We start from the raw sequence: 14,400 nt of genomic DNA on the forward strand, positions 1-14,400 counted from the left end.
CAACCATATATGAATATAGATGAATGATGGTACTTAGCTAATGCGATAATAATACTAATAACTATCAGAATTTAACATTTATTTGTTTATTGATTTATTTTTAAGGGACAATGCACACCAATCAACAGTTAATTGAGCCAGAGTTAGTCAGGGAGGCTCATTTCAAATCTGCTGATGTTTTTAAGGCAGCCTAAAATAAAAGCAGTTCCTGAAGTTTATTAGTTCACATTGTGACATAGACGTTTTGGATTTTGACCTCTCGGTAGATGTCCTCTACAACAGATATATGACAGGATGACATGATAATGTCAATTGAGGTTACGTTTCTTATTTCTTGAGACATTACGTGGCGATGCAGGGACCTATTTAATGACCAACTGTTCATAAACAAAAGCTGGTTAAAATGTTAACTATAACTGGTTGGCTCCCTGAGTTTCTCATTACCTCCTTGACCTTATCCATCTGAACCCGTCGCATAAATGCTGTCACTTTCGCAGGTGAGCTCTTCTTTTTGAAAATATTGGCAGACAAAATACCGCAAACGTGAAAAATATTTCTTTAACATCTACAAACAAAGAACAAACCTATCCCACTCCCAGTACAATCACCCAGAAGAACAGAAAAATGCATTTATTTAAAAAGAAGAAATGGGTGCCCTCATTGTGCCGTGCCAGACGTCATTATTCAGATTTATATAGACGCACAAACACTATACATCTATATGTAAACACATCTGCATAAGCAGTCAACACATGGATTTGTTGATTTTCAATAATATTTGTCTAGACAAGCCATAAGTGTCATGTGACACCTAATATATCTGATGTTGCATTTGGTTAGGCTCTTCTACGGGCACTGGGTCAGTCACACCTTGCGTGTCATTCTGTACGACAGGTTACCATGTCCCCCTCACAAGCTTTTTTTCATAGCTCATGGTGGGTCACAAAGACAGCACGATGGACAGTGGCTAAAAGAAGGGAAACTGCTGTGCAAACATTGCAAAGGCAAACATTTGGAATCTTTGTTTGTTTTGAAAGTTTAAAAAAGTGAGATTGAGTATATATTGTTTGAATGATAACCTTTTTATCCACGCAACTGTTCCCCATGCACGAGATAATTTGATGTGATGTCACAGTGCATCACAGATACATGTGTCAGCCAGGGGGAGTTAAATCCCTAATTAAATTTGCAAACAAATAAAGTTAAGCTGCCAAGTCAAAGATCCCCTCAAATTTAGCCAAGAAGAACAATTAGTTTTGTAATCCATTAACGTATAAAATAACAGAAAATAAAGTTTTGTGACCATACTACAGGGATCTGACAACAATCAACCCAGTGCCCTCAATGTCAGCCATGGATGTACTAGCCAACTGCTCCCATGTGCTGGAACATCACCTGCGTCCCTCCCCCTGCGTCACCCCGCGGCTCCTCCCCCCTCGCCATGCTCCTCCCTCTTCAATGTCGTTCCGCTACGGTTCCGCTCGTCCCTCGGTTATGGTCCTTCCTCTCCGTCACCCCCCCTCCCCCCCCCACTGTCATGCCCCTCCCTCTCCGTTATCCTTCCGCTCGTCCCTCGGTCATGCTGCTGTGTCCCAGCCTTTGGCCGGCCTCAAACCCGAACGGACTCGGCTGACTTCCCGGGAACACGCAAAAAAAGAAGAAGAGGAAATCTGACGTTAGACGTCCCAAGAGAAAACAGAGCGAGCGTTAGTTAGGCGGGGATGGGGTGGGGGGGGGGACGACATCAGGGACTCGCACTGCAGTATCTCACACGTTCTCCCACCCGCACATAGTTCTATGTTTTTATCCTCCGTTAGAGACGCTATGACGAGGAAAAACGTAATGCCGCAAGCCATGGAAAGGTGAAATCTGAGCGGATCATAAACTTGGATCCAAACCGCTGGTTACACTCAACGGGACCGTTAGGTTTTTTTTTTAGCTAGTTAGCTAGCTCGGTGGAACCTGGACGACTTATTGTGTGTGGGGGTAAAACAACAACATTTTTTCACGCTTCACGACGAGAAAGAACACCCAAAGTAAGTAACGTTTCCGTTGAACTTTCATGTCGGGAGAGGAGACGTCATTCGTGTATCTTGGCGTTCACTGCGGGCGCGCGCTGCGCATCCTTTATACGTCATTGCGCATTCATCTTAATTTAACGTTAATAATTGGTCAATTCAATATAACACACGGGTCTCCGTGGTTGGTTAATGGCAAAGCCAATAAAATAATAATAACACAGTGTCGTAACTAACGTTATATGGAGGTTACAGTTACCATGGCAGCTGCTGTGTATGTTATGGAGACCTAATGGAGCCTGGCGCGTGTCCCCGTGCCCGGTCGGTTTTTTAAAGTTTGCTCACTAGCAGCAGATTATGTCACATTATCACCGTGACACACGATGCTCATCCAGCCGCCGGCGATACAACAACATCAACACGAGCCTACAGGCGGCGACGCTCCGGGGGAAGCCACGTGTAGAGCCTTTCTAAGGGAACTAGTTCATCAATGACTGTGATTTGTTTTCGTTTCCTTCTTCTACTTCACTTGTTCTTTTCCTACAGGAATATAACAGACTGTATGAGATTGACGTTATCTTATAGACTTAATTAATTATGGTCGGAATAGTGTTGTTTTGTTAAGCCAGATGGGATTTGTTTATAACACCATGAGCATTCGTTCTTACTCAAACTAATGCAAATCTATGGAAGGATAATAACCAAATATGTGTGCCCGAGTTGTCAGGCTTTGTATCCAGGTCATACATGTAAATCTTTGGTTGAAGTCCAAGAAAGCCTGGAATTATTGCTGGAACAATTAGTTAAATTAGTGGATATTTATAGTAGATTAATAGTCAATTGGAAGGTTGTTCTAGCTTCTCAATTTTGAGGATTTGCAGCTTTTCTCTGATATTTATATGTCACTGTAAATAGTATATTTTGGAGTTAGGGTCATAGTTTCATTGAACAATTCTCAAACATAATTGTTATATTAATATATGATGGACGTTATTGTTCCCCAGACTTCAACTAACTAACTGTGATGTCAATTTGAAAAAACAGCTGAATAATTCACAAGGAAGAGAAACCCTCTTAGTGATGGAGGCTCTTTATCCAGGTAAAAAAAATCTGTCCGCTCCGCAAAACCCTGCAGGCCTTCGGACAAAGACACATTCTTTTGGCTTTAGTTTGTTTTATCCCTCTCTAATGTGTACAGAAAACAACTTCTACTACTTCTTCAGTTCTGCTCATTCAGCGTGGTTACATGGATTCGAATAACTGCCTTAGTCGGACTGAAATCGAATTATCCGTTTCATGTAAACACCTTTGTCCGACTATGTGCGGTCCGACTACGATCCGACTAACACCCCTGGATAACTCGATCCGATCCAGTTGATAGTTCGACTATTGCGGCATGTAACGGTGAATCGGATGAGGAACTGGACTTTGCGTCTTTACGCATGCTTGAGATCCCGACGGCGTCTTCTCTCCGTTATCAAATCAGTCAATAGCGCCATTCGCATTCGCTGTACTCCTATTAACATCATGCACAAACAGTAGAGGGATGTAGCTTCACCTTGCTCTCCGTTCGCCATCTTTCTCGTAATGTTGATGTTGTTATTGTTGGTTGTTGTTGGTAGTGGTGAAGCGGTCAAGGAAATGGCTGTATCACAACTAGTTGTAATGATAACATCGTATCGGATATGACATGCATGACCAATGATTCGATTTATTCACTGCCATGTATATTGGGATAATAGCACTTGCCCCGAAAAATCGCATAGTCAGACTAAGCAAAGATTCGAATTATACCATCATGTAAACACACTGATTGACTGATCGGTCATTGAGTTGAAGAGCGGGATCATTAGCGTTTAGAGCTCACATACAGTACACCCAGTGGCCGTCTGAATGCTCGGGGCAAAGTAACTCTATTTAACTCTATTTACAATTAAGATAAATCCACTCACAATCTAGGTCCTACCCGCGGTGAGGTTTTAAAGGGACCATTCTTGTGTTGATTCTCCAGGAGAATCAACATGACAATAGTTTAAGCTTCCCAGACAGGCTTATTCAAGTCAGTCCCTTGGTTGATTGAATCTCTCCGTTAATTATTCATGAGGTTCGCAGATCAGTGTCACATGCATTCAAGAGAACTTTCTTGTGATCTCTTTCTGTAACCGAGGAGGCCAAACACCGGCTGTCTGCTTACGGCACCAATTGCATCACCCAATTGCATTATATTATTTTTTCGTAATCTCATTTTTTGCATAATCACTGTAGTTTGCCTTTTAGTACAAATTACCATGAACAGTTTTTCAGTCAAACCGGGGCCGAGAGGAACTTGTGCAATGAGAAGGATGTGCCTGACTCAGCTTGAAAGCGCATGAGCCGAGTTAAAGCTGATCAACAGTTTGCAGAGAGCATGCCAACCCCTTGAACTAGGAATGTATTCAACAGTCTGTAGCCAGATTTATTCAGTGTAGAGAAGAGAAATCATGAAATATGCACTCTTGAGAACTGAGCAGAAGGTCGTCTAAAATGAATCTGAATTAGCACCTGACAAATCTTTACTTGGGGCTACATATTCATGTTAGTACTCACAGAGTATTGATATCCTGTTCGTACAATATTTCAAATCCAATCCCAGCTCCTGTGAAGTTTAAGGCAGTGCAATAATTCAGGGCTGCATATCTGTGTGACTCCTTTGGACTCTCTGTGTAATCAGCATGTCGTCCATGTGCTGCTATGTCCCTTACTTATCCAACTTTCTCGCTGGAGGTCCTGAGATCAGCTTTTAAAAAGTTGTGGTTTGAATTAGGCAGCTGCGAGTGAACCGCGTAAATATAGACGGAAATGAGTATACGGGTGTGTCACAGAGATGGTATGTTCCGGGTGACTCACCGCTGCTGCCTCATGACTTTTCATCATGTCGACTCGGTCTCCTGTTATTCCGATAAACTAATGATTTTCATAGAAAACCAGTCAGAGGGGGGAGCGCTCCCTTGGTACAGTCGCAGTGGGTTTACATTATTTAGATATTTCCTGGACTCCGTACCATAGACTTTATTTTGAAGAACTGCAACATGATCTTGTAAACCTCGGAAACGTACCAGTAACATCCGTAAGTTCAGCTTTGTGTTTACAATCACCTGTCTTCATAGTGAGGAAGAGAGAGGGGACAGTGAGAGAACGTCCCATCTCCCTGCCCCTGCCAGAGGCCTCCATTGGACCTTTGCAATGGTCCGGGTCGGGTCATGTGATCCAGTGGGCCAATGGAATGTGTGGTTAGGAAAGCTGTGGGTGAGGGGGGGCTTAACATGCTGAAATCACTGGTTGATCTCAACTAGAAAGCCCAAAAATACGTTGTCAAACCCTAAATCGCCTCCGTGTGGCAGCAGGATTGAATTGAATGAGTTTTTCCCGACGAAAAAAGAAGCTCGTTCGGCGATCTGCCTTTTGTTTGGATCACACGGCTTCTTCTGAAGCACAAACAAGCTGCTCAGCCCGGCACAAGGTCCGTCAGGACACAAGAGGGGAAGTGAGATGTAGTGCTCACTTCTGCTGCTGATTCAACTACTGAAGTGCAAGGGTTGGCAAAATAACTGTGTCTACTAACTGTGGGGAGGGGGTTGGGGGCCGTGCTGTTGCAACAGGAAACGGGACACATGGCATGGTGGGGAAAATACTCTGCACACTCAACCATGACATTGTCTAATGTTTTTTCTCTCTGATTGACTCAATAAACGGTTCATGTCAAACACAAGGAGCTGATCGGTAGAACTAATCAAGAGAGAAAACTAAAATTATGACATTAACAAAAAAGAGCTTTTTCCCCCACTTTTTTTGTGGCACTGAACAAAGGGTGTGCGTAAAACCAATATCAGATTTCTTCTGAATCTGATCTAACTGGGTGCTTTGAAACCGCCCACCGAGTCCCAGTGGACAGAGTGAAACTTCTGTCTGTTATCATGCAAACTTTATTCTTTGGTCAGATTTGAATCGAAATGTCGCCAGTTAAGAACTCTTTCGCTTAAGCTCAAGTTGACGTGCGTCTGCCTGGGTTAACTTTTTTAAAACGCCTGTAAAGTTGAGGCAGTTTGAATACTTTGGTTTTCAGTCAGTTGGTCAGAAGAAAAACCAGAACTAATGAGGTTATTATTATTTATGTAAATAATTGTATTGTGTTGGAAAACTACACTCCAGATAGAACAAAGGGTTTGAAAATAAATGTGAATGTAATGAGTAGTTCTGCTACTTTGTTTGAAAGTCCTAATCAAAGTTTTTAACCACGGCTGTAAAGGTTGAAGACCTTCTAGTTTAATTTCAGCTGCATGTTTTGAAGATAAAGTCATGGGGGGTGGGGGGGTATTGCCCGTGGTGGGGAGCACAGGGTGGGGATGGGAGTGTAAGATAAGCGGTTACAGGACACGCTGCGCTGGGTGGAAGGAGAGGTGCGGGTGTGCGGGGGCGTCTTCGCTGCTCTGCACATGTGGATGAATCCTGACTCACATCCGCCAACCGCAGTTCTCCCCTAACGCCACCCTTTTCTCTCTCTCTTGCTGTGCCACTCCCCGAACTCAGCAGCGGAAATGTTCATCTCTGGTCTCTCTGAATATATGACAGAATACTCGCAGCCGCTGTAAAGCAGTTCAGGAAAGGGCTGCTGTCGAAAAAGCACAGAGCTCAGTCCTGGGTCTGGTTTCTGCTCCCATCACGCGGGCCGCTGCATGTGCTCCAATGAGAGGGAAACAATGGAGCCATCATCTAATTCTCTCAACGCCGTGGTAGCAAACATCCCCAATCACAGATGTTTTCCCCTAAACACAGTCACACCTGCTGCCTCAAAGCCCCTAAAGAGCCCGCGGGTTTGGGTGTGAGGTGGAAGCGCGTGTTTTAGGGTGTGGATTCGGCCTCTTTGATTTGTATTTGTTGGGTCTCGAGCCTTCAGCTGTCCAGCGTTGTGTCTCCTGTGTGGCAGGATGCTGTCGGGGGTGAGCGAGTGGTTCTGGCAGGAGCGCCTGTGGTTTCCCAAGGGCCTAGGCTGGGATGACCTGCGAGATCGGGATGGACGGGTTTACGCCAAAGCCCAGGACCTGTGGGTGGCGCTGCCCATCGCTCTTGTGTTCCTCATCATCCGTCAGATCTTTGAAAGGTTAGTTTGTTTGTTACGAATATCTGTGCCCCTCGTCAAAGTCTTTGCTTATCAATTCAAACATTCACTTATTCTGTATTTAAAAAATGTTCTGCCCTGTCTCTTGTATTTGTTCTTTGATTTCAGTTCTCTATCCATTATGACGCAAGTGACACATTTTGGGGGGACATTTTGCAGACATCCCCTTACCCCTGATTTAAATGACTCATTGTCCATATGCTTATTTTATCTCAAATTTGTATTAGTTTTTTAAAAGGGTCAAATTAAAAGGGTTTCCATGGTTGCACCCTGCAATCATTAAGTTCAGGAATCAGGAATCAGGAAACATTTATTGCCAAAATATGTCAAACATACAAGGAAGTTCTCTACCTTTCTGTGATTGCAGGACAGTTGCTACACCCCTGGCTTCTCTGCTTGGGGTAAAAGAGACGGTGCGGCTCAAAGTCCCTCACAACCCCACGCTGGATTCCTACTACTGCAACGTTAGCAAAAACCCCACACAGGTACGTGTTTCAACGCACCCATACCCACTTTTAAAAAGGAGGGTGTCGTGCGGTCAGGACATCTGAATCAACTCTCTTAATAATAATCTCTTTGTGCTGTTCTCAGACTTCAATAGCAAGTCTTTGCCAGCAGACCGGCTGTTCGGGGAGACAAGTGCAGCGATGGTTCAGGAGACGAAGGAACCAGGACAGGCCGAGTTTGCTCAAAAAGTTCAACGAGGCCAGGTAAGCACGCACCCACACACTCATTTTCAAAACATGTATGTCGATGGAGTTACGGAGCAAGTTGAAACAGCTGCTGACGCTTGCGTTCCTCCGGCCATGTGAGCACATTTCTGTGCCCAAGTAGCCCTCTATTTTTAACATGCAGTCATTACAATGCCCCTCTGCTGCTTCCATGCCTATTGCCCCGACACTTCTCACTCACACACGCACAAATCCATTCACCCGCACTCATTAGCAGAGGGCCTCTGCAAAAGGGGCTCTGTCCCCACTGTAGGTTATATTTATGTGTGAGTATTAACATGAGTTAAACTGACAGCGTGATCGGCTGATAATACAAAGATAATGAGACAAGCTGGTGTGAGCTGGCAGGGATCACACCCTAGTAACAGATGACACTTAGAACATATGAGCAGTACTACAGATAACCATATTCAGGAAGAGGGCCGTGCACAGCAACAGATAGCATCCCACTGTTAACATCAGGCAGTGCATGGAGACAAACACTTTCATAGAGGATTAATGAATGCATATCCCACCCCAGGGGTTGTGCTTGATGTATAATCTCTCTGTAGTGATGTCACCGTCTTAAACATTAGTTTCATTATCATTATTCATGTGCAAATATTCATATTTGTAACGTACAGAGTCAGTTCACACAAAATAACAAGGAGACAGGGTGAGCAGATTTCACTAAAACTAGAGGAATAGTCCCTGTTAAAATGATTCTTGACCCTGGAAAGAGCAGTTTATTAAAAAGAAAAAATCTCACCTACGGTTAACTCAGTAGCTGTTCAGGTGCGTTTTTACTCACTCATCAAATGATTTTACGCTTATCTGTTTCCTTAGTATTTGAACTTTGCCGCGCTGTTCACACGAGACCTTAAAGGGTTCTGAAACACCTGCGACATTGACATTTCCAATTTTTGTTTGTCACCCCGTAAAAGTGTTGACAGTAATTCAAACGAATGGAGACACTGTACATGGAATTGTATCGAATGAACCTACTTTGTTGCATAAGAGGCCAGAATCTTCAAAAGTAACTTAAAACTTTTAAACCCTGAAATATCTGCCTGACTGAAACAGACCAAAAAATATTTTGGTGAAGTGACTCTTTAATCTCCAAGAAGATGAATCGCGTCTCTGCTGCATATATGTGTGCGTGTGTGTAAATGGCGACATGAGCGCAGATGTTCTTCATATGATGAATGTGTGCATGTGACTGCATGTTGGTTGCTCCCCGGGTTTTGGAGTGTCTCTTCCTGTGCCTGACATTTCTCTTCTGAATCGATCTGTTGTTTGTGTGGACACAACAGGCTTTCTGTGACTCTTTCCCCGCTGGTGTCTCACTTACACTCTCTGTCTCTTCTTTCTCTGCGTTTGCTTCTCTCGTGCCCCGTTCGTCTCTACTGCCACGGTTCCTAAATGAAGTCCCCCCCTTGACACCCCTGCTCGCGGCTGCGGCGGGAATGAGCCCCTCCGTTGGCTCTGAAACTGTCTGAGAGCGCTCATTGTGTGTCAGCACGTGTTTGTGTGTGTGCATCCTTGAAATTCCCAGTGCCATTCATAACATATTTTCCAGGCTTTTCATTCAGCCTTGCATTTCTTTCTGCCGTTTATTTGGTGTGTTTTCGATGTGTTTAAATGTTCCCATTGTTTTTTCTCCATTGACTGAGTAGGAAGTTTGTTTGTATGTGTGTGTTCTCTTGCAGTTGGAGATTTACCTTTTACCTTCTTGCTTTCATTGCTGGCTTGGCCGCGCTCATCGATGTGAGTACTTCAACGTTAACCCCGCCCCCTCCCGTCTCTCTCTATTCCCATGCTCATCCGTCACCTGCCCTGCATCATGACAGTCTCTGTACTCTGTAGTCAACTCGTGCATCATCATTGCCGTGCTGGGATAGTAGATATAAATACACCTGTCGAGCTCTGATGTCTCATTTGGAACCGCATCTCTCCTTGCAGAAACCTTGGCTGTATGACCTGAAGGAGATGTGGCAAGGTTTCCCCGTGCTGGTAAGTATCTCTGGGATGCCTACGTACACGGATTGCACCAGGCTAACCTAGGAAAACCCCAAAAAGAGAACCACAACTGCATGAACGCTAACTGACTTCCGACACTGTTCTTTGATTGGTATATCATATAATTGCATTCTCTGTGGTATTAATTAAGAGAATTTTAATTAAATTAAAAACAAAAAGCACAAGACAACCACATAAAAAAGAGACACAACCAGATTTGAAATAATCTTTACTTCTAATGTGTTCAATATTTCAGTGTATTTCAACATAAATGCAAGAATGAACCGGCTGGTTACTGTCTTTTGTAATAATCAACAAAATATCTTTACCATATAAAAGAACTGTGTCCTGTGTGTCAGCCTGGGCTCTAAATACGTATAAAGTCTTTCACTATTTTCTGATAATAATAATAATTAAACAGTGTAGATGTAATAAGCAATAATTATTGCAAACCTCTTCCCCAATGAATTTTTGAAAATGGTGTAATGATTTTGAGAGTAAAGCTGTATTTCCTCCTCCTCAGACTCTCCTGCCGTCTCAGTATTGGTACTACATGATTGAGCTGGGTTTCTACAGCGCTCTGCTCTTCAGTGTGGCTTCTGATGTTAAACGCAAAGTGAGTGAACTTATTTTTTGTTAAACAACACTGATCCATAAAATGAGGAAATAATACAAAGGTTTGTGTTCCACTTACTTACGGTTATGGCATTATGCGGGCGAGACAAAGACAAAGTCTGTTTACTATCGGAAATATCTTTGCTGACACCTGGCTGAACATTAGACTGTTGTTACACGTGTGCGTGCGTGTGTGTGTGTGTGTGTGTGTGTGTCAGAGAGAGCGTGTGCTTGGACTTGGCTCAGCCAGGGTCAGCTGAGAACAGCTTGCAAACAAGGCATAATGTGTTGCTGGAACAGTGTTAACCTAGATGCAACGTCTCACACACACACACACACACACACACACACACACACACACACACACACACACATACACGCACACGCGCATCAAACATGTGCAACATAAATATTCATTTCCCCTTTCTCAGTATACCAACCATGTCTCCTGTTGCCCTCTCTGCAGGACTTCAAGGAGCAGATTGTTCACCATGTGGCCACCATCCTCCTCATCAGCTTCTCCTGGTGCGTTAACTACATCCGTGCTGGAACTCTCATCATGCTGGTGCACGACTCCTCCGATTACTTTCTCGAGGTAAATGCTGTTCATGCATTCATAGTATTTTAATCAGCACACAAGCAAACGTATCAATCGGGCCAGTATGAAAAATCATCCTCACTTCAAATGTTATGTTGTGTAAATTTCACTACATTCCAAGCTGCAACACGCTGCAACACGCTGCAACTTTTGTTCACACATAATTCACTGAGTGCAGTGAAACCCATTCGTACACAACAATGAGACATTGCCCCCTTGTGGAAGTAACACGCTTTAGTTGGATGGAGGCCAACGGACATGTTCATTTATCAAACAACCAAATGACCTATTTATCTCCAACAGTACTGTTAAACACATTATTTTGTCTTTCTACCTCAAACAGTCTGCCAAGATGTTCAACTATGCTGGGTGGCGAAATGCCTGTAACTACATCTTCATCGTATTTGCTGCAATCTTCATCATCACTCGACTGGTCATCTTCCCCTTCTGGTACACAACTGTCTTCAGCAATTTGTTGTTGATTTTATTGTGATGTGCACCTGTATGTTATTTAAGTTACCACGTCCTCTCTATCTCTATTGCAGGATTATTTACTGTACTTGGGTTTACCCGGTGACCATCTATGAACCCTTCTTTGGCTACTACTTTTTCAATGGACTTTTGATGACCCTGCAGTGTCTCCATATCTTTTGGGCCGTCCTCATTATACGCATAGCAATCCGCTTCCTCACCCACAATGTAAGTAAAATCTTCAACATGTCCGAGCTCCCAGGTTCATCATACAGCATCGATTCAAAGATAAACAGACAGTAAATAAAGATATACCAGAAAAAATTAGATTTATATTTGAAATACCAAAACAAGAAGAATATATTTCATTCAAGCCATGAAAGAAATATAGAAATATCACAATCTCAACTGATGGGTGTTTTGTGGCTGTAACTGGATGTGATGAGTTGGTTTGAATGTTGGTTGTTGACGTGTTTTGTTGTATTTCAGGAAAAAGTGGACGATGAAAGGAGTGACAGAGATGAAACCGATGAATCAGAAGAGGGGGAGGAAGAGGAGGATACAAAGGAAATGAAGAAAAATGGGCCGGTGCAGAACGGTCACACGGTCCACAACAACAACCACAGCAAGACAGAGTGAAAACAAACAAGTGTCGGAAACGAACGAATGTGGGAAGGACTCATATCCCTCGGCAGGGGAGCTGGAGGGAGGGATGAAGAGGGAGAGAAAGTAGAAAGGATTATGGTTTAGGAAAGCGGAGGTTCATTCCCCTAAAGCCAAGAACAGCAGGCGTTCTGAGGAAATTTGACACTGTTACTTTTGCACAACAACAAAAAAAAAAACACACACCCATTTGTCCTTTGAGAGGTCCGACATGAGTCACAATTCATTGGGTGGCATTGGCTTTTTAGCCTTTTCCTGAAAGAAAAATGTGTTGGAAATGTATGATGTCCAGTCCAAAAATGTCAAAGAGACGGGGAGAAAATGGAAGGGTGAGGGTGCTTCTTCTTAGCTTTCCTTGTTCTATGTGCCTTAGAGCCAACTAATGGCTGTTAAAATGCCATTTAAAAAGGAAGCTTTCTGCTTTAATCGTGTGTTGCTTTTATGTTTTCTTTTAGAAGAACAAAACTGAGTGAAATTGAGTTTTTAGCAAATCGAGACAATAGGGCATTGAATTCCCTAATTTTAGTCTATGCAATTATGTAAGTGTCCATTTTTTGCAACGTCTTGCACTAACACACGGTATCTCTTAAATACTGTAACAGCGTGCAGTGGGACCCCAATGTGGCCTGTGCCATTTATAGAGAGACGTCTGAACGGCAAAGGTTATCATTCTCAGTTCTTTGCTGTTCGATCAGTCACAAATACCCATAAACAAGTGCTTGGCACAAAAAAAACTATGTAATAAATACAATCCTCAGCTGCCTGCTAGGTTTTGACAGAGCTGAATGTTTTTCTTCTCTGGTTTGGCTGAAACTGTTCAAGTGGAGTCAAGACTCACGCTGATGCTGCCACCGCCTGTAAACCAATGACCCTCAATATGATCGTCGCGCAGGTGGGGTTGCTCTACTGGAATGGGATGGATTAACCATTTCAATATTTCATAAATTAGGGGCCAGATTTTTGGAATTCACTGCCTTGTAGCCCGGGTTATGTCTGTCAACCCGGGTTAGAATTTTAAATGTAGATCTAAGTGAGTGACTTTAGGTATGAGTGTGTTTATGAAACTGGTTTTGTAAGATATTGAAATCCTTTTCTTTCAGTTCAGTGTTTGACATGTGTGAGGATTCAAGAAACGAATGCTGCTGTTCTTTTATGCTTTAAAGTGGTTTGTATGTAAAGTGCCTTATATGTAAAGTATAGGAAGCTCTCCTGTCTTCACGGCCGCTCATTTTGTTGCCTGTCTCCACCTCACAGATCTAACTGTAAGACGGATATAACCTCCCTCCACTGTCGCATCCATCACTCACTCCTCTCCTGGAGAGATTACCTCCCTTTCAAACTCACCGTCATTCCATCACGTTGTTTTTTACTAACCCAGACCAACCAGCAACCTCTCCTCCCCAGCGATACAGAAGAAACAGCTGTGTCCTAATTACAGTGTTATTTTTTTCCTTTTTTTTGTTTAACGATGCCTAAGAAGTGTTGCTGTTAATAATAAAAGCAGAGGTCGTAAATCACAATGAAAGCACCTTTTTAACCATTGAGTCTGCAAACTTCAAGTTTTTAACTTCCGATAAATAAATAAAAAATAAACATTAAATATGACTTTGTCCTTTGAGAGTCTTTTTACAGATTGTAAAGACAGCAGCATGAAAAAGATCGTTAAGGACTCAGGGCTTTACAGTGCGAGTATTTCACTCGCATTCGCACCTAAAAATAAGCAAAAATGTGCAAACTTTACCGGAAAAAAAAGTACCGAAAAGGAGATGGAGAGAAAGAGGAATCAGGTGAGGGCGATTTGAAAGATTCAACTAACAGGAGGTTTCTTCACGAGAAGAAACCTCTTTCCTGTAGAGCTACCAGAACGACCGTCGCCAACGGGCCACGGTGACTACAACTGCCACGACTTCAACGTCCACTGGAGGCGGCAGAGGGAGAACATGTAGGCCTATAAAAGCAGCTGGCCAACCTATATCCTTTGCATTTAGGCGCAGGATATGCATGACATTTGTTTATTAAACAAATACAATACAAACATTTTCATACAGTAACTGTCAAACTGTAGCCTAAGTTTACATCAGGTAATACTGTCAAGGTACAAAGTTACATTGACAACGTGCCTAAACATTGACGACCTTCTTTGTGACTCAA

General features: G+C 43.0%; 1 protein-coding gene across 1 annotated transcript; it reads left to right on the top strand.

Moving 5' to 3' along the window:
* Positions 1-1,457: 1,457 nt before the first annotated feature.
* cers2b (ceramide synthase 2b) lies at positions 1,458-13,854 on the top strand. The gene is made up of 11 exons (XM_040165161.2): positions 1,458-2,036; positions 6,982-7,155; positions 7,541-7,658; positions 7,765-7,883; positions 9,593-9,650; positions 9,846-9,896; positions 10,426-10,518; positions 10,984-11,112; positions 11,459-11,565; positions 11,661-11,814; positions 12,076-13,854. Exons 2-11 carry the CDS (start codon positions 6,983-6,985, stop codon positions 12,223-12,225), a joined length of 1,152 nt encoding a protein of 383 aa, XP_040021095.2. The 5' UTR covers positions 1,458-2,036; position 6,982; the 3' UTR covers positions 12,226-13,854.
* The last annotated feature ends 546 nt before the right edge of the window (positions 13,855-14,400 follow it).

This window comes from Gasterosteus aculeatus, chromosome 20 (genome assembly GCF_964276395.1).
Source record: "Gasterosteus aculeatus chromosome 20, fGasAcu3.hap1.1, whole genome shotgun sequence".
NCBI lineage: Eukaryota > Metazoa > Chordata > Actinopteri > Perciformes > Gasterosteidae > Gasterosteus > Gasterosteus aculeatus.